The 20,192-nt window shown below is 55.9% G+C and overlaps 3 protein-coding genes across 3 annotated transcripts in view; all 3 read right to left on the bottom strand.

Annotated features, from left to right (window-relative positions):
• Positions 1–151: 151 nt before the first annotated feature.
• Positions 152–20,192, bottom strand: part of LOC137843921 (polymeric immunoglobulin receptor-like) — a 28,497-nt gene continuing 8,456 nt past the window's right edge. The window contains 4 exon segments of the mRNA XM_068659724.1: positions 152–652; positions 1,129–1,178; positions 1,583–1,698; positions 2,526–2,601. Coding sequence (XP_068515825.1) covers positions 470–652; positions 1,129–1,178; positions 1,583–1,698; positions 2,526–2,601 — 425 coding nt within the window. The 3' untranslated portion in view covers positions 152–469.
• LOC137843917 (uncharacterized) lies at positions 5,386–13,882 on the bottom strand. The gene is made up of 6 exons (XM_068659719.1): positions 13,534–13,882; positions 12,745–13,083; positions 7,403–7,735; positions 6,867–6,942; positions 5,837–5,942; positions 5,386–5,623 (listed from the first exon to the last, which is right to left on the bottom strand). Exons 1-6 carry the CDS (start codon positions 13,733–13,735, stop codon positions 5,567–5,569), a joined length of 1,113 nt encoding a protein of 370 aa, XP_068515820.1. The 5' UTR covers positions 13,736–13,882; the 3' UTR covers positions 5,386–5,566.
• On the bottom strand, positions 14,111–18,935 carry LOC137843918 (polymeric immunoglobulin receptor-like). The gene is made up of 6 exons (XM_068659720.1): positions 18,661–18,935; positions 17,679–18,017; positions 17,003–17,335; positions 16,462–16,537; positions 14,807–14,912; positions 14,111–14,593 (listed from the first exon to the last, which is right to left on the bottom strand). The coding sequence occupies exons 1-6, from the start codon at positions 18,851–18,853 to the stop codon at positions 14,537–14,539; spliced, it is 1,104 nt and encodes a 367-aa protein (XP_068515821.1). The 5' UTR covers positions 18,854–18,935; the 3' UTR covers positions 14,111–14,536.

The raw sequence follows: 20,192 nt of genomic DNA, 5'->3' as shown, positions 1-20,192 counted from the left end.
CTAGAACATTGGAATAAGTTTGCGTGGCCATAATAACCGAACCCTTGGGAGTGGGATAGAGCTTCTACCAGTGAATATAGTTGAAATACCAAACCCACCCATGGCCAGGCAGCTACTGCTCTTTTTCAAAAGGATACTTCACACCTGCCTCTCCATAAGAGTCTGCATTTTAATAGAATCAAAAAAAAGCAAATGTGCAAGGGATCCTGAGAATTAACCAGCACCTCTGTCTGGCCTGAGAGAATCTGCATACTTGTGACAAAATTCACTTCTGGCCTCTAACAGGAGAGGTCTTAAAATGCATAGGCAACATACACATGACAGCAAAAACATAGCTCTTTCCCTGGTGTCCATGCACACATTTTCTACTCCCCATTCCCACTTTCTATTCCAGTTCTTTTTCCAGTTCTTTCCTCCTGTTGCTGGATTGTTGTGGGGTTCTGTGCTTCTTCTTTTTTTTTTTTTTTCATTAACTGTGTGCAATGATAGCATATTCCACATTTTCATCTTTGGGGTTCTTGGGAGCCTGATCCGGTTCAACATTACAGTAGAGAGATTCCTCAGGGCTGCGTTGGGATTTAAAGTCCAGGGTAACATATTTTAGGTCTTTGCTGTCATCCTTGGGAGTTTCCATTCTTTCAGTGCTCTCAAGCTGTGAAAAGAAAGGGTAAGCAACTGTCAGCATGATTCAGCACCAAGACACAGCTGTTATCAAGGGAACGAGATTTTCCTAGGGTAAAGGAGAAGCCATGTAAAATGTTACCTTTGGTCATGACAGAGGTGAAAGGACAGAAAATTCTTTCCTTCATCTCCTCTCCTTGATATTTGTTACAACCTCATCTTCTAGCCTTGCTTTCTAGTCTTTGAGTCATTTCTCAGAAATTACTATAATTTGCTCCACCGTGTTTGGTTTTGTTTGTTTTGTTTTCCCCAGTGGAGTTACCTTCCATTGCCCTCTTTCTCTCCATCTAGCAACATTCCTTTCTCTGGTGACATTAAATGCCATTTCCCCTAATGCTCACAACCAAAAGTGAGCACCAAGGCCCTCATCCCATGGGTCAGCCAGCTCCTTACAGATTATTGGTAAGGGATTTAGGTGCTGTGTGGGAAATCAGTCACTTTCCTTACCTGCGTTGTGTCCTCTGGTTTGTCATAGATGTCCTCTGCTTGCCTGTTACCTTTGCAAAGAACCATAACCATAGGTTTTAGAAACAGAGAAATCTGTGACAATGCATGGGTATTGTCTGTGCTACAAGAGTTTGGGGAAAGGCTTTGGGATTGCCGAGTGAATGAAGCAATGGGTGTGCCAATGGGACCCATCTACCCCGAATCTGGTGAACACGTTGCCCCCACTTCACTTCTCTGAAATGTTAGGACACGTTCTGTGCATGTCTGGAGGAGAGTGGCTTTGACTCACTGTGAGAGGAGGTGACAACAAGGAGCCCCTCTTGAGGCTTCCCAGGCTGTGCATGCCTTATCTTCTCCAGGGCACAGTGAGTTGAGAATAAGCTCACTTGGAGTGGAAAAATGATGGTCAGAGAAAGACAGAATAAAAAATGAGGCATCACCGGTTTCCACATACCTCTTCTCTTCAGCTTTCTGTGGTGCCTGATGCATGATGTTATCAAGATAATAACTACCGGGATGAGCAGGAGGTGCAGGACTGTGGATATTATGATGTAGGTGATTACACCTTGGCTAAAGCAGGAAGAGCAAAGGAGTTACCAGTGTTAGATAACAGCACGGTATGATGCTGGCGTAGCCCATTACCAAACGGGAATCAAAAAAAGGGGCAGGAATAGCTTTCATGTACTTGGAAGGAGGGGATCAGGTTCTTTGGGAGGAATTCTGTCTTGATTGTTGTAACTGGCTGTGCCTTCTGAGTTTTTGCTAAACTTACTATTTGTCCCTTTAAAACAAACCACTGTTTAAAGTTCAGAGCACAATTCCAGGCTCTCTGAAACAGGTACTGCTTTTTTCCTCCTAGATTTTCCTGCACCTTGCAAACTAGAAGATGATGTATGACTGTACTCTTGGGTGCTGATGTAGTATTCATGACAACAGATACCTAATGGGGAAAGAAAATCCTTTACATTTAACAACCTGGCAAATGAAGAATGAAATACTAGCCAAGTATTGCTTCACAGTTAACTATTCAAGGACAAGAATAAACGAAGTCAAGACTGGCTTTGGGACAGAAACTGAGGGTTCCTATTTCTGCAAAGAGAACACCCCAAAGAGTTAGACATCTACATTTCCAGGAAGCTAGGAGATGATTTCATCTGTCCATTTCTCCCTTTGTAATTAGGCTCTGGGCAGGAACTGGACGAGGAGAGGTTGTCCACTGTAAGGACGCCTGTCCCATCCAGCTCCTCTGTAAGCGGGAGTCTTTGCAATGCCCAGAGGCTGCCTCCCCCAGGAAGACTGGGCTGCCATGAACAGGACATCAGTAATGCTTGTCTGTGTTCAAGCTCAGAGGCTTTTTGTTGGTGGTTTTTTGTTTGTTTGTTTGTTTTTGGCCTTACCCTGCTTGTGTGCTGTTGCCAGGAGGGTAATTTTGACTGGTGCCTGTAGTGACTGACAACGTTGTTGCAGCTGGTCCTGCAATCACAAAGAAGAAGAGAAGAACAATTACTGGGCTGTTGTGCATCCCCCATCTGAACGTCCCTGCCATTGCTACCATGGGTGTAACTCCAGGTGTGCTGTGACAGACAACACAGACGAGGCACCCAGACTGCGACGTGTGTCTTCGGGAGCTACCAGGAGCAGACGAAGCAGCAGAAGGATGGAAAGGTGGGAGGGAGAGGGAAGGAGCTGCCGAGGAGCCCTGCTCCGTGAACCCAGCCCAGGACGTGGCAGAAGTGCTGGAAGTGCAGGCAGAAAAGCTCCCTGGCAGGGATCTGCAGGTAGCAGGGAGGTGTTGAACAGCCCTGTGCAGAAGCAGACAGAAGCTTGTACAGACAGAGACAGAGAAGGAGAGAAGGTCGGGTACTCAGTGCTGGGGCACAGGTCAGGAGGGAGAGCAAGCAGGGGAGGCGAGGCCAAAATCTGCCAGCAGGTACTCACGCTTGGCCACAGAGAGCCGGACCTCCATTATCTGGGTGAATGGAAAGGATGTGTAGGGCTTGTAGAGTGCACACCAATACACGCCAGAGTCCTGTGCCTGCAGCTTCTCCATGGTGATGGTGATGCTCCTTTTCTGGGTGTCATCCCAGATCGAGGCTCTGCCTTTCTTGCCTTTGCTGATACTCCGTGGGTAAGTGGTATCTGTGATCACCACAAGATCACACCTGCCAGTCTGACCTGCATATCGGCACCAGGCTTTTCTTTCGGAGCGGTAACCCAGGGCATGGTACGGGCACTGCACAGAGAGACTGTCCAACTCCAGCTTGTGAAACTCTGCAGAACAACAAACCTGGTGTCTGACCCGCAATCTGGGGCACGAGGGATCCATCTCCTGGCACAAGCTGGGCACCTGGGCCAGGCTGTGGCTGTCAGCCCGGGCAGGGCACTTTGGGCAGGGCCACAGGGAGCCGTGCGCCTCGGGGACAGTGGGGTCTGCAGGGCTCCTTCACCCCGTGCTCTGTGAGCAGGGAAGGTGGAGAGTGAGGGGATGAGGGTGGGGGCTGATGGATGAGGTCGGGGGAAGCTGCTCACTGTGTGCGGGAGGAGGATGGAGCAGGGCAGCAATGACGTTGCCTCCTGAAAGGACTGGAGTTTGCGTGGGGAAAAGGTACTCACCCTTGAAAACAGTCAGTGAGATCGTCTTCAGTGGAACATAGTCTTGCCAGCCTTTCCTATAAGCACAGAAATATGTGCCTGAATCCTCTACCCGTAGGTCAGTCATTGTGATGGAAAAAATCCTGTGTATGGGGTCATCCTGTATGGTAATGTACCCCTGTCTGGCCCGTTCTGTGTACAGATCTGTTATTGTGTCAATTATTGTCACTTGAACCTGACATTGTTGATCTATCCAGCGGCACCAGGACTTCAGATCCCGGTACTCATCCTCTGCTGGGTAAGGACACAGCACAGAGAGGTTGCTTCCTTCACGCTGGCTCAGCTCCCCAGGTGTTTGGGCTTGGAGACCTGCGAATACCAGAAGTGGTGAAGGAGAAGGGAGCTGGTGCAGGGCTGTCGTGGGCTGTGAGCCTGGAGGAGCCAGGTGTGGGGTGTTCTGAACTGGGGCTTGTTCTTCCCTTCCCTTCCCTTCCCTTCCCTTCCCTTCCCTTCCCTTCCCTTCCCTTCCCTTCCCTTCCCTTCCCTTCCCTTCCCTTCCCTTCCCTTCCCTTCCCTTCCCTTCCCTTCCCTTCCCTTCCCTTCCCTTCCCTTCCCTTCCCTTCCCTTCCCTTCCCTTCCCTTCCCTTCCCTTCCCTTCCCTTCCCTTCCCTTCCCTTCCCTTCCCTTCCCTTCCCTTCCCCAGCCCCCAGGACAGCCGGTATCGGTATCGCTGTCCCACCACTGCAGGGCCCTGCAGGCAGCAGGACTGGGGACGGGTGTCCCATGGGAAGCCCCAGCCATGCCCAGCCCTCCTCGTACCTGGGAAGCAGAGCGGCAGCAGGAGGACGACTCGCAGCTCCATGGCCTCCCCAGCGCGCCCCGTTGCAACGCGTCTGCCCGGTGAGCCCTCCTGCCTCCCACTGACGCCGCTGGAGGAAGTGCCTGAGGTCTTGCCTTCCCACGGAAGTCCTTCACCACGTTTTGCAAGGCCACCAAATAACAAGAGCAGCTCAGGGTGCGTTAGGGGAAGTGGCCGAGAGCAGAGCACGGCCCGTCCTGACGCCAGAGGCCCTTTGCTGCTCTCCCTTGGCCGTTGTCATGCTCTGCCCTCATGCCAGTGGCAACGGGGCGCTCCTTTGGCATTTCCAAGGCTTGGGAGATGGGGCAGGTCCTTTGCTGTGGCCCTGCCCTTCCCTCTGTGCTCCCCAGGTGCCCCCTGCCCAGGCCCTTGCCCAAAGTCCCCTCAAGGCGTGGTGGCAGAGAGGCCGAGCTCTGTGCAGGGAGCCTCCTCTCCATGCCATGCCTCCTGGGGCTCTCCTCCACCACAGGCAGTCCCCTCGTTGCCCATGCTTTGCCCGGCACCAAGCCCGTGGGCTGCCTGCCCATGCTGTGCCAAGCTGGAGGAACCAAACGGAGCCACTGGGCTTTTGCACAGTTTATTTGACTGGAACAACCGCAGAGGGCCCTGGTGCGGGGACCCATGGGGAAGTTCTGAGGGTTTGCAGGGAAGTGAGGGAAGTGTGGGCACTCTGGGGTGAGGCCGTGCTTGCTGCACCAGCTCTGAGGCAAGAAGTGGCGATGTGCTGCCCCTGGCAGAGCCGGCGGGCGGGTGGCAGAGCCCGGCCTGGGCCGCGTAGCAGGGTTTGCCAGGTGTGGGCTGGTTTCTGTTCTGAGGAGCCCCGGGAGTTGCCGTGCTAAGAGCCCGGGGAGAAAGCGGGCCTCGGTTCGTGGGGGAGGCCGGCCTGGGTTCTCTGGAGCTCAGGGGCGACAGCTTGCAGGTTGGGATTTCCCTCAGGACATGTCTCCAGGCTTGGAAACAGAGATCCTTTTGGTCCTAGGTCTGGCGTCAGCTCCTTTCCTCCTCAGGCAGCTGTCCAGGGCTGCCTTCTGCTGCCCTGCGTTTCTGAAAGAAAGAGGGAGGCAGGCTCCTCAGTGACATCAGCCCATGGAGAGAAGCGTGTGGAGGAGGGCTGCTCATCCATTCTGGAGCATTAAGTGACTGCATTGCACCTCTCGCTCCCCAGTTGGGAGCCGTGGACAAACAGCACGTGCAAGTGCCACCCTGGGGCTTCTCTGGAGCCCAGGTGTGCTTTTGCCATTGTGGGTGTGTGGTTACCTCTTTTCTGCAGCATCCCCTTCTCTGAAGAAAAACGAGGAGCAAGATGACCAGCACCTTATTGATGAAGAATCCTAGGAGGGCCTGAAGGGTGAAGCTCCATAAGCTGTCAAGGAAACAGAAAGGAAAGGGAGCAGATCAGCCCATGGAAGAGAAAAGGCCTTCACCCAGAAGGAGAGGCTGTCCTTCATCCTTCCTTCTCAGTATCTGCACCAACAACACAGCCAGTGGGACCGAGCACACCCTCAGCAAGGCTGCAGATGACACCAAGCTGGGTGGTGCAGTGCATACAGCAGAAGGAAGGGATGCCATCCAAAGGGACCTGGGCAGAAGAGGGCCCACGTGAACCTGATGAGGTTCAACAAGTCCAGGTGCACTTGGGCTGGGGCAATCCCAGACATGAGGACCAGCTGGGAGAAGAACTCACTGAGAGCAGCCCTGGAGCTGTTCAGCATAAGGCTGGACAAGGCCCTGAGCAGCCTGACCTAGCGGGTGGCATCCCTGCCCATGGCAGGGAGGGTTAAGAAGATGATCCTTAAGGTCCTTTCCAGCCCAAGTCATTCTATGATTTTGCGGAGAATCTCCATAGAAATGGGGTTTCCAATACACTTCCAAAAGTGGCCTCCTCTTCCCAAGACATATTCTAATTTGTCCCCTTCCACACTACAAGAACTCAATAATACCCTTTCCTCACACAACATGGAAATAAGGAAAGGCAAAGAGTGCAGAAAATGAGAGTGACCAGGTGGATTCATTGCCACACTGCAGTGAGAGAGGAGAGAAGGCAGTTCCCAGGAAGCTAGGACTTGATTTCATCTGTCCACTTCTCCCTTTGTAATTAGGCTCTGGGCAGGAACTGGAAGAGGAGAGGTCGTCCACTGTAAGGACGCCTGTCCCACCCAGCTCCTCTGTATGCAGGAGTCTTTGCAATGCCCAGAGGCTGCCTCCCCCAGGAAGATGGGACTGCCATGGACAGGACATCAGTAAGGCTTGTCTGTGTTCGAGCTCAGAGGCTTTCTTTTGGCCTTACTGTGGTTGTGTGCTGTTACCAGGAGGGTTACTCTGAGTGCTGCCTGTAGTGACTGACAACGATGTTACAGCTGGTCCTGCAATCACAAAGGAGAACAATTACTGGGCTGTTGTGCACCCCCCAATCTGAACGTCCCAGCCATTGCTACCATGGGTGTAACTCCGGGCGTGCTGTGACAGCCAACACAGACGAGGTGCCCAGACTGCGACCTGTGTCTTTCGGTTCCACCAGAAGCAGGCAAAGCTGCAGAAGGATGGAAAGGTGGGAGGGAGAGGCAAGGAGCTGCCGAGGAGCCCTGCTCCATGAACCCAGCCCAGGATGTGGCAGAAGTGCTGGAAGTGCAGGCAGAAAAGCTCCCTGGCAGGGATCTGCAGGTAGCAGGGAGGTGTTGAACAGCCCTGTGCAGAAGCAGACAGAAGCTTGTGCAGACAGAGATGGAGAGATGGAGAGAAGGTCAGGTTCTTGGTGGTGGGGCACAGGTCAGGAGGGAGAGCAAGCAGGGGAGGCGAGGCCAAAATCTGCCAGCAGGTACTCACGCTTGGCCACAGAGAGCCGGACCTCCATTATCCGGGTTAAACGAATGGTTGGGTAGAGCCTGTAGAGTGCACACCAGTACACGCCAGAGTCCTGTGCCTGCAGCTTCTCCATGGTAATGGTGATGGTCCTTTTCCGGCTGTCATCCCAGATCGAGGCTCTGCCTTTCTGGGCTTTGCTGATATCCCGTGTGTAATTGGTATCTGTGCTCACCACATGTTCACACCTGCCAGTCTGACCTGCATATCGGCACCAGGCTTTTCTTTCAGAGCGGTAACCCTGGTCACGGTATGGGCACTGCACAGAGAGACTGTCCAACTCCAGCTTGTGCAACTCTGCAGAACAACAAACCTGGTGTCTGACCCGCAATCTGGGGCACGAGGGGATCCATCTCCTGGCATGATCCGGGTGCCTGGGCCAGGCTGTGGCCATCAGCCAGGGTAGGGCACTTAGGGCAGGGACGCAGGAAGCCGTGCGCCTCGGGGTCAGTGGGGTCTGTGGGGCTCCTTCACCCCGTGCTCTGCAAGCAGGCAAGGCGGAGAGTGGTGATGGGAGGGTAGGGGCTGATGGATGAGTGATGAGGGGGAAGTCACTCACTGTGTGCAGGAGGAGTATGGAGCAGGGCAGCAATGACGTTGCCTCCTGACAGGACCAGAGTTTCCATGGGGAAAAGGTACTCACCCTTGAAAACATTCAGCGAGATCCTCTTCAGTAGAATAAATCTTTCCCAGGCTTTCCTATAAGCACAGAAATATGTGCCTGAATCTTCTACCTGGAGGTCAGTCATGGTGACAGAAAAATTCCTGTGTATGGGGTCACCCTGTATGGTAATGTGCCCCTGTCTGGCCCGTTCTGTGTATGTGTATGTTCTTGTGCCATTTATTTCCACTTCAGGCTGACATCCTTGAACTGTCCAGCGGCACCAGGACTTCAATTCCCGGTACTCATCCTCTGCTAGGTGAGGACACAGCACAGAGAGGTTGCTTCCTTCACGCTGGCTCAGCTCCCCAGGTGTTTGGGCTTGGAGACCTGTGAATACCAGAAGTGGTGAGGGAGAGGGGAGCTGGTGCAGGGCTGTCATGGGCTGTGAGCCTGGAGGAGCCAGGTGTGGGGTGTTCTGAAGTGGTGCTTGTCCTTCCCTTCCCTTCCCTTCCCTTCCCTTCCCTTCCCTTCCCTTCCCTTCCCTTCCCTTCCCTTCCCTTCCCTTCCCTTCCCTTCCCTTCCCTTCCCTTCCCTTCCCTTCCCTTCCCTTCCCTTCCCTTCCCTTCCCTTCCCTTCCCTTCCCTTCCCTTCCCTTCCCTTCCCTTCCCTTCCCCAGCCCCCAGGACAGCCGGTATCGCTATCGCTGTCCCACCACTGCAGGGCCCTGCAGGCAGCAGGACTGGGGACGGGTGTCCCATGGGAAGCCCCAGCCATGCCCAGCCCTCCTCGTACCTGGGAAGCAGAGCGGCAGCAGGAGGACGACTCGCAGCTCCATGGCCTCCCCAGCGCGCCCCGTTGCAACGCGTCTGCCCGGTGAGCCCTCCTGCCTCCCACTGACGCCACTGGAGGAAGTCCCTGAGGTCTCGCCTTTCCACGGAAGTCCTTCACCATGTTTTGCAACAACACTGAATATTAAGAGCAGCTCAGGATTAATTTGGGGAAGTGGCCAGGAGCAGAGCACGGCCCCTCCTGACGCCAGAGGCCCTTTGCTGCTCTCGCTTGGCCCCTGTCAACGGGGCACTCCTTCGGCCATTCCGAGGCTTGGGAGATGGGGCAGGTCCTTTGCTGTGGCCCTGACCTTCCCTCTGTGCTGCCCAGGTGCCCCCTGCCCAGGCCCTTGCCCAAAGTCCCCTCAAGGCGTGGTGGCAGGGAGGCCAGGCTCTGTGCAGGGAGCCTCCTCTCCATGCCATGCCTCCTGGGGCTCTCCTCCACCACAGCCAGTCCCCTCGTTGTCCATGCAATGACCAGCAGTGAGCCTGTGGGCTGCCTGCCTGCGGTGTTCCAAGCTGGAGGAACAAAACGGAGCCACTGGGCTTTTGCACAGTTTATTTGACTGGAACAACCGCACAGGGCCCTGGTGCGGGGTCCCATGGGGAAGTTCTGAGGGTTTGCAGGGAAGTGAGGGAAGTGTGGGCACTCTGGGGTGAGGCCGTGCTTGCTGCACCAGCTCTGAGGCAAGAAGTGGCAATGTGCTGCCCCTGGCAGGGCTGGCGGGCGGGTGGCAGAGCCCGGCCTGGGCCGCGTGGCAGGGTTTGCCAGGTGTGGGCTGGTTTCTGTTCTGAGGAGCCCCGGGAGTTGCCGTGCTAAGAGCCCGGGGAGAAAGCGGGCCTCGGTTCGTGGGGGAGGCCGGCCTGGGTTCTCTGGAGCTCAGGGGCGACAGCTTGCAGGTTGGGATTTCCCTCAGGACATGTCTCCAGGCTTGGAAACAGAGATCCTTTTGGTCCCAGGTCTGGCGTCAGCTCCTTTCCTCCTCAGGCAGCTGTCCAGGGCTGCCTTCTGCTGCCCTGCATTTCTGAAAGAAAGAGGGAGGCCAGTGTCCCCTTCTCTGAAGAAAAATGAGGAGCAAAATTACCAGCACCTTATTGATGAAGAATCCTAGGAGGGCCTGAAGGGTGAAGCTCCATAAGCTGTCAAGGAAACAGAAAGGAAAGGGAGCAGATCAGCCCATGGAAGAGAAAAGGCCTTCACCCAGAAGGAGAGGCTGTCCTTCATCCTTCCTTCTCAGTATCTGTATCAACGACACAGCCAGTGGGACCGAGCACACCCTCAGCAAGGCTGCAGATGACACCAAGCTGGGTGGTGCAGTGCATACAGCAGAAGGAAGGGATGCCATCCAAAGGGACCTGGGCAGGCTGGAGGAGTGGGCCCACGTGAACCTCATGAGGTTCAACAGGTCCAGGTGCAAGGTGCTGCACTTGGGTTGGGGCAATCCCGGACATGAGGACCGGCTGGGAGAAGAACTCACTGAGAGCAGCCCTGGGGAGAAGGACTTGGGGTTCAGGTGGGTGAAAAGCTCGACATGAGCCAGCAGTGAGCTTGCTGCCAGGAAGGCCAACTGCATCCTGGGCTGCATCACCACAGGAGCAGAGGAGGGAGGGGATGGTTCCCATCTGCTCTGCCCTGGTGAGGTCCCACCTGGAGTGCTGCGTCCAGGTCTGGGTCCCCCAGCACCAGAAGGATGTGGGGCTGTTAGAGTGGCTCAAGAGGAGGGCCACAAAGATAATCAAGGGGCCGGAGCAGCTGTCCTACAAGGAAGGACAGAGCTGGGGCTGTTCAGCACACAGAAGAGAAGGCTCTGGGGTGACCTCATTGTGGTTTTCAGTACTTAGAGGGGGTTGTAAAAGGGATGGAGAGCACCTTTTGCTCAATCAGATAATGACAGGACAAGAGGGAATGGTTTGAAACAAAAAGAGGGGAGATTTCAATTAGAGGTTAGGAGGCAGTTCTTCCCTCAGAGGGTGCTGAGGCACTGGAACAACTTGCCCAGAGAGATTCTGGATGCCCCATCCTTGGAGGTGTTCAGCATCAGCTTGGACAAGGCCCCGAGCAGCCTGATCTAGTGGGTGGCGTCCCTGCCCATGGTGGGAAGGGTTAACAAGATGATCCTTAAGGTCCTTTCCAGCCCAAGTCATTCTGTGATTCTGCTGGAGAATCCCCGTAGAAATGGGGTTTCAAATACACTTCGAAAAGTGGCCTCCTCTTCCCAAGACATATTCTAATTTATCCCTTCCCACACTACAAGAACTTGAAAATATCCTTTCCTCACACAACATGGAAATAAGGAAAGGTAAAGAGTGCAGATTGTGACAGTGACCATGTGGATTCATTGCCACATGGCAGTGAGTGAGGAGAGAAGGCAGTTCCCAGGAAGCTAGGACTTGATTTCATCTGTCCACTTCTCCCTTTGTAATTAGGCTCTGGGCAGGAACTGGACGAGGAGAGGTCGTCCACTGTAAGGACGCCTGTCCCACCCAGCTCCTCTGTAAGTGGGAGTCTTTGCAATGCCCAGAGGCTGCCTCCCCCAGGAAGACTGGACTGCCATGGACAGGACATCAGTAATGCTTGTCTGTGTCCATTCACATAGGTTTTTGGTGTTTTTTTTTTTTTGTTTGTTTGTTTGTTTGTTTTTTGGGGGGGGGGGGGTTTGGCCTTACCCTGCTTGTGTGCTGTTGCCAGGAAGGTAATTTTGACCGGTGCCTGACAATGTTGTTGCAACTCGTCCTGCAATCACAAAGAAGAAGAGAAGAACAATTACTGGGCTGTTGTGCATCCCCCATCTGAACGTCCCTGCCATTGCTACCATGGGTGTAACTCTGGGCGGGCTGTGACAGCCAACACAGACGAGGTGCCCAGACTATGACCCGTGTCTTCAGGAGCTCCCGGGAGCAGGCGAAGCAGCAGAAGGATGGAAAGGTGGGAGGGAGAAGCAAGGAGCTGCCAAGGAGCCCTGCTCCATGAACCCAGCCCACGACATGGCAGAGGTGCTGGAAGTGCAGGCAGAAAAGCTCCCTGGCAGAGATCTGCAGGTAGCAGGGAGGTTTTGAACAGCCCTGTGCAGAAGCAGACAGAAGCTTGTGCACACAGAGACAGAGATGGAGAGAGGGTCGGGTTCTCGGTGGTGGGGCACAGGTCAGGAGGGAGAGCAAGCAGGGGAGGCGAGGCCAAAATCTGCCAGCAGGTACTCACGCTTGGCCACAGAGAGCCGGACCTCCATTATCGGGGTGAAATTAATGGTTGCATTGGGTGTGTAGAGTGCACACCAGTACACGCCAGAGTCCTGTGCCTGCAGCTTCTCCATGGTGATGGTGATGCTCCTTTTCTGGGTGTCATCCTGGATCCAGGCTCTGCCTTCCTTGCCTTTGCTGATACCCCGTCTGTAAGTGGTATCTGTGCTCACCATGAGTTCACACCTGCCAGTCTGACCTACAGCTCGGCACCAGGCTTTTCTTTCGGAGCGGTAACCCAGGTTGTGGTATGGGCACTGCACAGAGAGACTGTCCAACTCCAGCTTGTGCAACTCTGCAGAACAACAAACCTGGTGTCTGACCCGCAATGTGGGGCACGAGGGGATCCATCTCCTGGCACAAGCTGGACACCTGGGCCAGGCTGTGTCTGTCGGCCCAGGCAGGGCACTTAGGGGAGTGCTGCAGGGAGCCGTGAGCCTCCGGGCCAGCGGGGTCTGCAGGGCTCCTTCACCCCGTGCTCTGCAAGCAGGGAAGGCGGCGAGCGAGGGGATGAGGGTAGGGGCTGATGGATGGGGACAGGGGAAGCCGCTCGCTGTGTGCGGGAGGAGGATGGAGCGGGGCAGCAGTGACATTGCCTCCTGACAGGACTGGAGTTTGCGTGGGGAAAAGGTACTCACCCTTGAAAACATTCAGTGAGATCCTCTTCAGTAAAACATAGCTTTGACTGTAAGCACAGTAATATGTGCCTGAATCCTCTACCTGGAGGTCAGTCATGGTGATGGAAAAATTCTTGTGTATGGGGTCATCCTTTATGGTAAAGTGCCCCTGTCTGGCCCGGTATGTGTAGAAGTGTGTTCTTGTGCCGCTTGTTGCCACTTGAAGCTGACATCGTTGATCTGTCCAGCGGCACCAGGACTTCATTTCCCGGTACGCATCCTCTGCTGGGTAATGACACAGCACAGAGAGGTTGCTTCCTTCGCGCTGGCTCAGCTTCTGAATTGTTTGGGCTTGGAGACCTGAGAATACCAGAAGTGGTGAGGGAGAGGGGAGCTGGTGCAGGGCTGTCGTGGGCTGTGAGCCTGGAGGAGCCAGGTGTGGGGTGTTCTGAAGTGGGGCTTGTCCTTCCCTTCCCTTCCCTTCCCTTCCCTTCCCTTCCCTTCCCTTCCCTTCCCTTCCCTTCCCTTCCCTTCCCTTCCCTTCCCTTCCCTTCCCTTCCCTTCCCTTCCCTTCCCTTCCCTTCCCTTCCCTTCCCTTCCCTTCCCTTCCCTTCCCTTCCCTTCCCTTCCCTTCCCTTCCCTTCCCTTCCCTTCCCTTCCCTTCCCTTCCCTTCCCTTCCCTTCCCTTCCCCAGCCCCCAGGACAGCCGGTATCGGTATCACTGTCCCACCACTGCAGGGCCCTGCAGGCAGCAGGACTGGGGACGGGTGTCCCATGGGAAGCCCCAGCCATGCCCAGCCCTCCTCGTACCTGGGAAGCAGAGCGGCAGCAGGAGGACGACTCGCAGCTCCATGGCCTCCCCAGCGCGCCCCGTTGCAACGCGTCTGCCCGGTGAGCCCTCCTGCCTCCCACTGACGCCACTGGAGGAAGTCCCTGAGGTCTTGCCTTTCCACGGAAGTCCTTCACCATGTATTGCAACAACACTGAATAACAAGAGCAGCTCAGGATTCATTTGGGGAAGTGGCAGGGAGCAGAGCACGGCGCGTCCTGACGCCAGAGGCCCTTTGCTGCTCTCGCTTGGCCCCTGTCAACGGGGCACTCCTTCAGCCATTCCGAGGCTTGGGAGATGGGGCAGGTCCTTTGCTGTGGCCCTGCCCTTCCCTCTGTGCTGCCCAGGTGCCCCCTGCCCAGGCCCTTGCCCAAAGTCCCTTCAAGGCGTGGTGGCAGAGAGGCCGAGCTCTGTGCAGGGAGCCTCCTCTCCATGCCATGCCTCCTGGGGCTCTCCTCCACCACAGGCAGTCCCCTCGTTGCCCATGCTTTGCCCGGCACCAAGCCCGTGGGCTGCCTGCCCATGCTGTGCCAAGCTGGAGGAACCAAACGGAGCCACTGGGCTTTTGCACAGTTTATTTGACTGGAACAACCGCAGAGGGCCCTGGTGCGGGGACCCATGGGGAAGTTCTGAGGGTTTGCAGGGAAGTGAGGGAAGTGTGGGCACTCTGGGGTGAGGCCGTGCTTGCTGCACCAGCTCTGAGGCAAGAAGTGGCGATGTGCTGCCCCTGGCAGAGCCGGCGGGCGGGTGGCAGAGCCTGGCCTGGGCCGCGTGGCAGGGTTTGCCAGAAGTGGGCTGCTTTCTGCCCTGAGGAGCCCCAGGAGTTGCTGTGCTGAGAGCCCGGGGAGAAAGCGGGCCTGGGTTCGTGGGAGAGGCCGGCCTGGGTTCTCTGGAGCTCGGGGGCGACAGCTTGCAGGGTGGGATTTCCCTCGGGACATATCTCCAGGCTTAGAAACAGAGATCCTTTTGGTCCCAGGTCTGGCGTCAGCTCCTTTCCTCCTCAGGCAGCTGTCCAGGGCTGCCTTCTGCTGTCCTGAGTTTCTGAAAGAAAGAGGGAGGCAGGCTCCTCAGTGACATCGGCCCATGGAGAGAAGCGTATGGAGGAGGGCTGCTCATCCTTTCTGGAGCATTAAGTGACCGCATTGCACCTCTCGCTCCCCAGTTGGGAGCCGTGGACAAACAGCACGTGCAAGTGCCACCCTGGGGCTTCTCTGGAGCCCAGGTGTGCTTTTGCCATTGTGGGTGTGTGGTTACCTCTTTTCTGCAGCATCCCCTTCTCTGAAGAAAAACGAGGAGCAAGATGACCAGCACCTTATTGATGAAGAATCCTAGGAGGGCCTGAAGGGTGAAGCTCCATAAGCTGTCAAGGAAACAGAAAGGAAAGGGAGCAGATCAGCCCATGGAAGAGAAAAGGCCTTCACCCAGAAGGAGAGGCTGTCCTTCATCCTTCCTTCTCAGTATCTGCACCAACAACACAGCCAGTGGGACCGAGCACACCCTCAGCAAGGCTGCAGATGACACCAAGCTGGGTGGTGCAGTGCATACAGCAGAAGGAAGGGATGCCATCCAAAGGGACCTGGGCAGAAGAGGGCCCACGTGAACCTGATGAGGTTCAACAAGTCCAGGTGCACTTGGGCTGGGGCAATTCCGGACATGAGGACAGGCTGGGAGAAGAACTCACTGAGAGCAGCCCTGGGGAGAAGGACTTGGGGTTCAGGTGGGTGAAAAGCTCGACATGAGCCAGCAGTGAGGTTGCTGCCAGGAAGGCCAACTGCATCCTGGGCTGCATCACCACAGGAGCAGAGGAGGGAGGGGATGGTCTGCGTCTGCACTGCCCTGGTGAGGACCCACCTGGAGTACTGTGTCCAGGTCTGGGGCCCCCAGCACCAGAAGGATGTGGGGCTGTTAGAGTGGGTCAAGAGGAGGGCCACAAAGATGATCAAGGGGCTGGAGCAGCTGTCCTACAAGGAAGGACAGAGCTGGGGCTGTTCAGCACACAGAAGAGAAGGCTCTGGGGTGACCTCATTGTGATTTTATGTACTTAGAAGGAGGCTTATAAAAGGGATGGTGAGCACCTTTTGCTCAATCAGATAATGACAGCACTAGGGGGAACGTATTTAGATAAAAAGAGGGGAGATTTCAATTAGAGGTTAGGAGACAGTTCTTCACTCAGTGTGTGCTGAGGCACTGGAACAGCTTGACCAGAGAGGTTCTGGATGCCCCATGCTTGGAGGTGTTCAGCATCAGGTTGGACAAGGCCCTGAGCAACCTGATCTAGCGGGTGGTGTCCCTGCCCATCGCAGTGAAGGGTTAACAAGATGATCCTTAAGGTCCTTTCCAGCCCAAGTCATTCTATGATTCTGTGGCAGAATCTCTGTAGAAATGGGGTTTCAAATACACTTCCAAAAGCGGCCTCCTCTTCCCAAAACGTATTCTCATTTGTCCCCTTCCACACTATGAAAGCTCGAGCCCACCCCGGAAAACGAAGCGTTTATACAGTGCTGTGCAGGAGATGTATCCCTGCCCATAGGAAAACCATAGAAGAAAAGAACTAGAAATTATCCTTCCCTCACAAAACACAGAATAAAGGAAAGGCATAGAGTGCAGAAAATGAGAGTGACCAGGTGGATTCATTGCCACACAGCAGTGAGTGACGAGAGAAGGCAGTTCCCAGGAAGCTAGGACTTGATTTCACCTGTCCACTTCTCCCTTTGTAATTAGGCTCTGGGCAGGAACTGGACGAGGAGAGGTCGTCCACTGTAAGGACGCCTGTCCCATCCAGCTCCTCTGTAAGTGGGAGTCTTTGCAATGCCCAGAGGCTGCCTCCCCCAGGAAGACTGGACTGCCGTGGACAGGACATCAGTAAGGCTTGTCTGTGTTGGAGATCAGAGGCTTTCTTTTGGCCTTACTGTGGTTGTGTGCTGTTGCCAGGAGGGTAATTTTGACTGGTGCCTGTAGTGACTGTCAACGTTGTTGCAGCTGGTCCTGCAATCACAAAGAAGAAGAGAAGAACAATTACTGGGCTGTTGTGCATCCCCCATCTGAACGTCCCTGACATTGCTACCATGGGTGTAACTCTATGCATGACGTGACAGAGAACACAGACGAGGTGCCCAGGCTGCGACCCATGTCTTCGGGAGCTCCCGGGAGCAGGCAAAGCCGCAGAAGAATGGAAAGGTGGGAGGGAGAGGGAAGGAGCTGCCGAGGAGCCCTGCTCCATGAACCCAGCCCAGGACGTGGCAGAAGTGCTGGAAGTGCAGGCAGAAAAGCTCCCTGGCAGGGATCTGCAGGTAGCAGGGAGGTGTTGAACAGCCCTGTGCAGAAGCAGACAGAAGCTTGTGCAGACAGAGACAGAGATGGAGAAAGGGTTGGGTTCTCGGTGGTGGGGCACAGGTCAGGAGGGAGAGCAAGCAGGGGAGGCGAGGCCAAAATCTGTCAGCAGGTACTCACGCTTGGCCACAGAGAGCCGGACCTCCATTATCGGGGTGAAATGAATGGTTGGGTAGAGCCTGTAGAGTGCACACCAGTACACGCCAGAGTCCTGTGCCTGCAGCTTCTCCATGGTGATGGTGACGGTCCTATTCTGGGTGTCATCCTGGATCGAGGCTCTGCCTTCCTTGCCTTTGCTGATACCCCATGTGTAAGTGGTATCTGTGCTCACCATGAGTTCACACCCGCCAGTCTGACCTACAGCTCGGCACCAGGCTTTTCTTTCGGAGCGGAAACCCAGGGCATGGTACGGGCACTGCACAGAGAGACTGTCCAACTCCAGCTTGTGCAACTCTGCAGAACAACAAACCTGGTGTCTGACCCGCAATCTGGAGCACGAGGGCATCCATCTCCTGGCACAAGCTGGACACCTGGGCCAGGCTGTGGCCATCAGCCCTGGCAGGACACTTTGGGCAGGGCCGCAGGGAGCCGTGAGCCTCGGGGCCAGCGGGGTCTGCGGGGCTCCTTCACCCTGTGCTCTACAAGCAGGGAAGGCAGCGAGTGAGGGGATGAGGGTGGGGGCTAAGGGATGGGGTCAGGGGAAGATGCACGCTGCGTGCGGGATGAGGATGGAGCAGGGCAGCAGTGACGTTGCCTCCTGACAGGACTGGAGTTTTCGTGGGGAAAAGGTACTCACCCTTGAAAACAGTCAGTGAGATCCACTTCAGTGGAACATTTATTTGACTGTAAGCACAGTAATATGTGCCTGAATCCTCTACCTGGAGGTCAGTCATGGTGATGGAAAAATTCCTGTGTATGGGGTCACCCTGTATGGTAATGTACCCCTGGTTGGCTCGTTCTGTGTGCGCGTATGTACTTGTGCCGATTATTGCCACTTGAAGCTGACATTGTTGATCTATCCAGCGGCACCAGGACTTCAGATCCCGGTACTCACGCTCTGCTGGGTAAGGACACAGCACAGAGAGGTTGCTTCCTTCGCGCTGGCTCAGCTCCCCAGGTGTTTGGGCTTGGAGACCTGCGAATACCAGAAGTGGTGAAGGAGAAGGGAGCTGGTGCAGGGCTGTCGTGGGCTGTGAGCCTGGAGGAGCCAGGTGTGGGGTGTTGTGAAGTGGGGCTTGTTCTTCCCTTCCCTTCCCTTCCCTTCCCTTCCCTTCCCTTCCCTTCCCTTCCCTTCCCTTCCCTTCCCTTCCCTTCCCTTCCCTTCCCTTCCCTTCCCTTCCCTTCCCTTCCCTTCCCTTCCCTTCCCTTCCCTTCCCTTCCCTTCCCTTCCCTTCCCTTCCCTTCCCTTCCCTTCCCTTCCCTTCCCTTCCCTTCCCTTCCCTTCCCTTCCCTTCCCTTCCCCTTCCCCTTCCCCTTCCCTTCCCTTCCCTTCCCTTCCCTTCCCTTCCCTTCCCTTCCCTTCCCTTCCCTTCCCTTCCCTTCCCTTCCCTTCCCTTCCCTTCCCTTCCCTTCCCTTCCCTTCCCTTCCCTTCCCTTCCCTTCCCTTCCCTTCCCTTCCCTTCCCTTCCCTTCCCTTCCCTTCCCTTCCCTTCCCTTCCCCAGCCCCCAGGACAGCCGGTATCGGTATCGCTGTCCCAACACTGCAGGGCCCTGCAGGCAGCAGGACTGGGGACGGGTGTCCCATGGGAAGCCCCAGCCATGCCCAGCCCTCCTCGTACCTGGGAAGCAGAGCGGCAGCAGGAGGACGACTCGCAGCTCCATGGCCTCCTCAAGTGCAGGGCAGGGACATTGCCAGGGGCTGCCCAACGCGCCCCGTTGCAACGCGTCTGCCCGGTGAAGCCTCCTGCCTCCCACTGACGCCGCTGGAGGAAGTGCCTGAGGTCTTGCCTTCCCACGGAAGTCCTTCACCATGTTTTGCAAGGCCACCGAATAACAAGAGCAGCTCAGGGTGCGTTAGGGGAAGTGGCCGAGAGCAGAGCACAGCCCATCCTGACGCCAGGGGCACATTGCTGCTCTCCCTTGGCCATTGTCATGCTCTGCCCTCATGCCAGTGGCAACAGGGCACTCCTTTGGCATTTCCAAGGCTTGGGAGATGGGGCTGTGGTCCTGCCCTTCCCTCTGTGATGCCCAGGTGCCCCCTGCCCAGGCCCTTGCCCAAAGTCCCCTCAAGGCGTGGTGGCAGAGAGGCCGGGCTCTGTGCAGGGAGCCTCCTCTCCATGCTATGCCTCCTGGGGATCTCCTCCACCACAGGCAGTCCCCTCGTTGTCCATGCTTTGCCTGGCACCGAGCCCGTGGGCTGCCTGCCCACGCTGTGCCAAGCTGGAGGAACCAAACGGAGCCACTGGGCTTTTGCACAGTTTATTGGACATGAGACAACCGCACAGGGCCCTGGTTCAGGGCCCATGGGGAAGTTCTGAGGGTTTGCAGGGAAGTGAGGGAAGTGTGGGCGCTCTGTGGTGAGGCCGTGCTTGCTGCACCAGCTCTGAGGCAAGAAGTGGCGATGTGCTGCCCCTGGCAGAGCCGGCGGGCGGGTGGCAGAGCCTGGCCTGGGCCACGTGGCAGGGTTTGCCAGGTGTGGGCTGCTTTCTGCCCTGAGGAGCCCCAGGAGTTGCCATGCTGGGAGCCCGGGGGGAAAGCGGGCCTCGGTTCATGGGGGAGGCCGGCCTGGGTTCTCTGGAGCTCAGGGTAACAGCTTGCAGGTTGGGATTTCCCTCAGGACATGTCTCCAGGCTTGGAAACAGAGATCCTTTTGGTCCCAGGTCTGGCGTCAGCTCCTTTCCTCCTCAGGCAGCTGTCCAGGGCTGCCTTCTGCTGCCCTGCATTTCTGAAAGAAAGAGGGAGGCCAGCGTCCCCTTCTCTGAAGAAAAATGAGGAGCAAGATGACCAGAACCTTATTGATGAAGAATCCTAGGAGGGCCCAAAGGGTGAAGCTCCATAAGCTGTCAAGGAAACAGAAAGGAAAGGGAGCAGATCAGCCCATGGAAGAGAAAAGGTCTTCACCCAGAAGGAGAGGCTGTCCTTCATCCTTCCTTCTCAGTATCTGTATCAATGACACAGCCAGTGGGACCGAGCACACCCTCAGCAAGGCTGCAGATGACACCAAGCTGGGTGGTGCAGTCCATACAGCAGAAGGAAGGGATGCCATCCAAAGGGACCTGGGCAGAAGTGGGCCCATATGAACCTCATGAGGTTCAACAAGTCCAGGTGCAAGGTGCTGCAGTTGGGCTGGGGCAATCCCGGACATGAGGAC

Source organism: Anas acuta, chromosome 24, assembly GCF_963932015.1.
Source record: "Anas acuta chromosome 24, bAnaAcu1.1, whole genome shotgun sequence".
Lineage (NCBI taxonomy): Eukaryota > Metazoa > Chordata > Aves > Anseriformes > Anatidae > Anas > Anas acuta.
The sequence above is the reverse complement of the archived record's forward strand: the minus strand, read 5'-3'. Positions and strand labels throughout refer to the sequence as shown.

Coding starts and splice junctions, on each gene's coding strand:
- LOC137843917 (XM_068659719.1), bottom strand. CDS start 13,735: ATGAATCCTGAGCTGCTCTTGTTATTCAGTGTTGTTGCAATACATGGT. Junction 13,084..13,533: donor GCTGCCGCTCTGCTTCCCAG/GTACGAGGAGGG, acceptor TGGTATTCTCAG/GTCTCCAAGCCCAAACAATT. Junction 6,943..7,402: donor CCGGCTCTCTGTGGCCAAGC/GTGAGTACCTGC, acceptor TTGTGATTGCAG/GACCAGCTGTAACATCGTTG.
- LOC137843918 (XM_068659720.1), bottom strand. CDS start 18,853: ATGGTGAAGGACTTCCGTGGGAAGGCAAGACCTCAGGCACTTCCTCCA. Junction 18,018..18,660: donor GCTGCCGCTCTGCTTCCCAG/GTACGAGGAGGG, acceptor TGGTATTCGCAG/GTCTCCAAGCCCAAACACCT. Junction 14,913..16,461: donor GGCAACAGCACACAACCACA/GTAAGGCCAAAA, acceptor TTTCCTTGACAG/CTTATGGAGCTTCACCCTTC.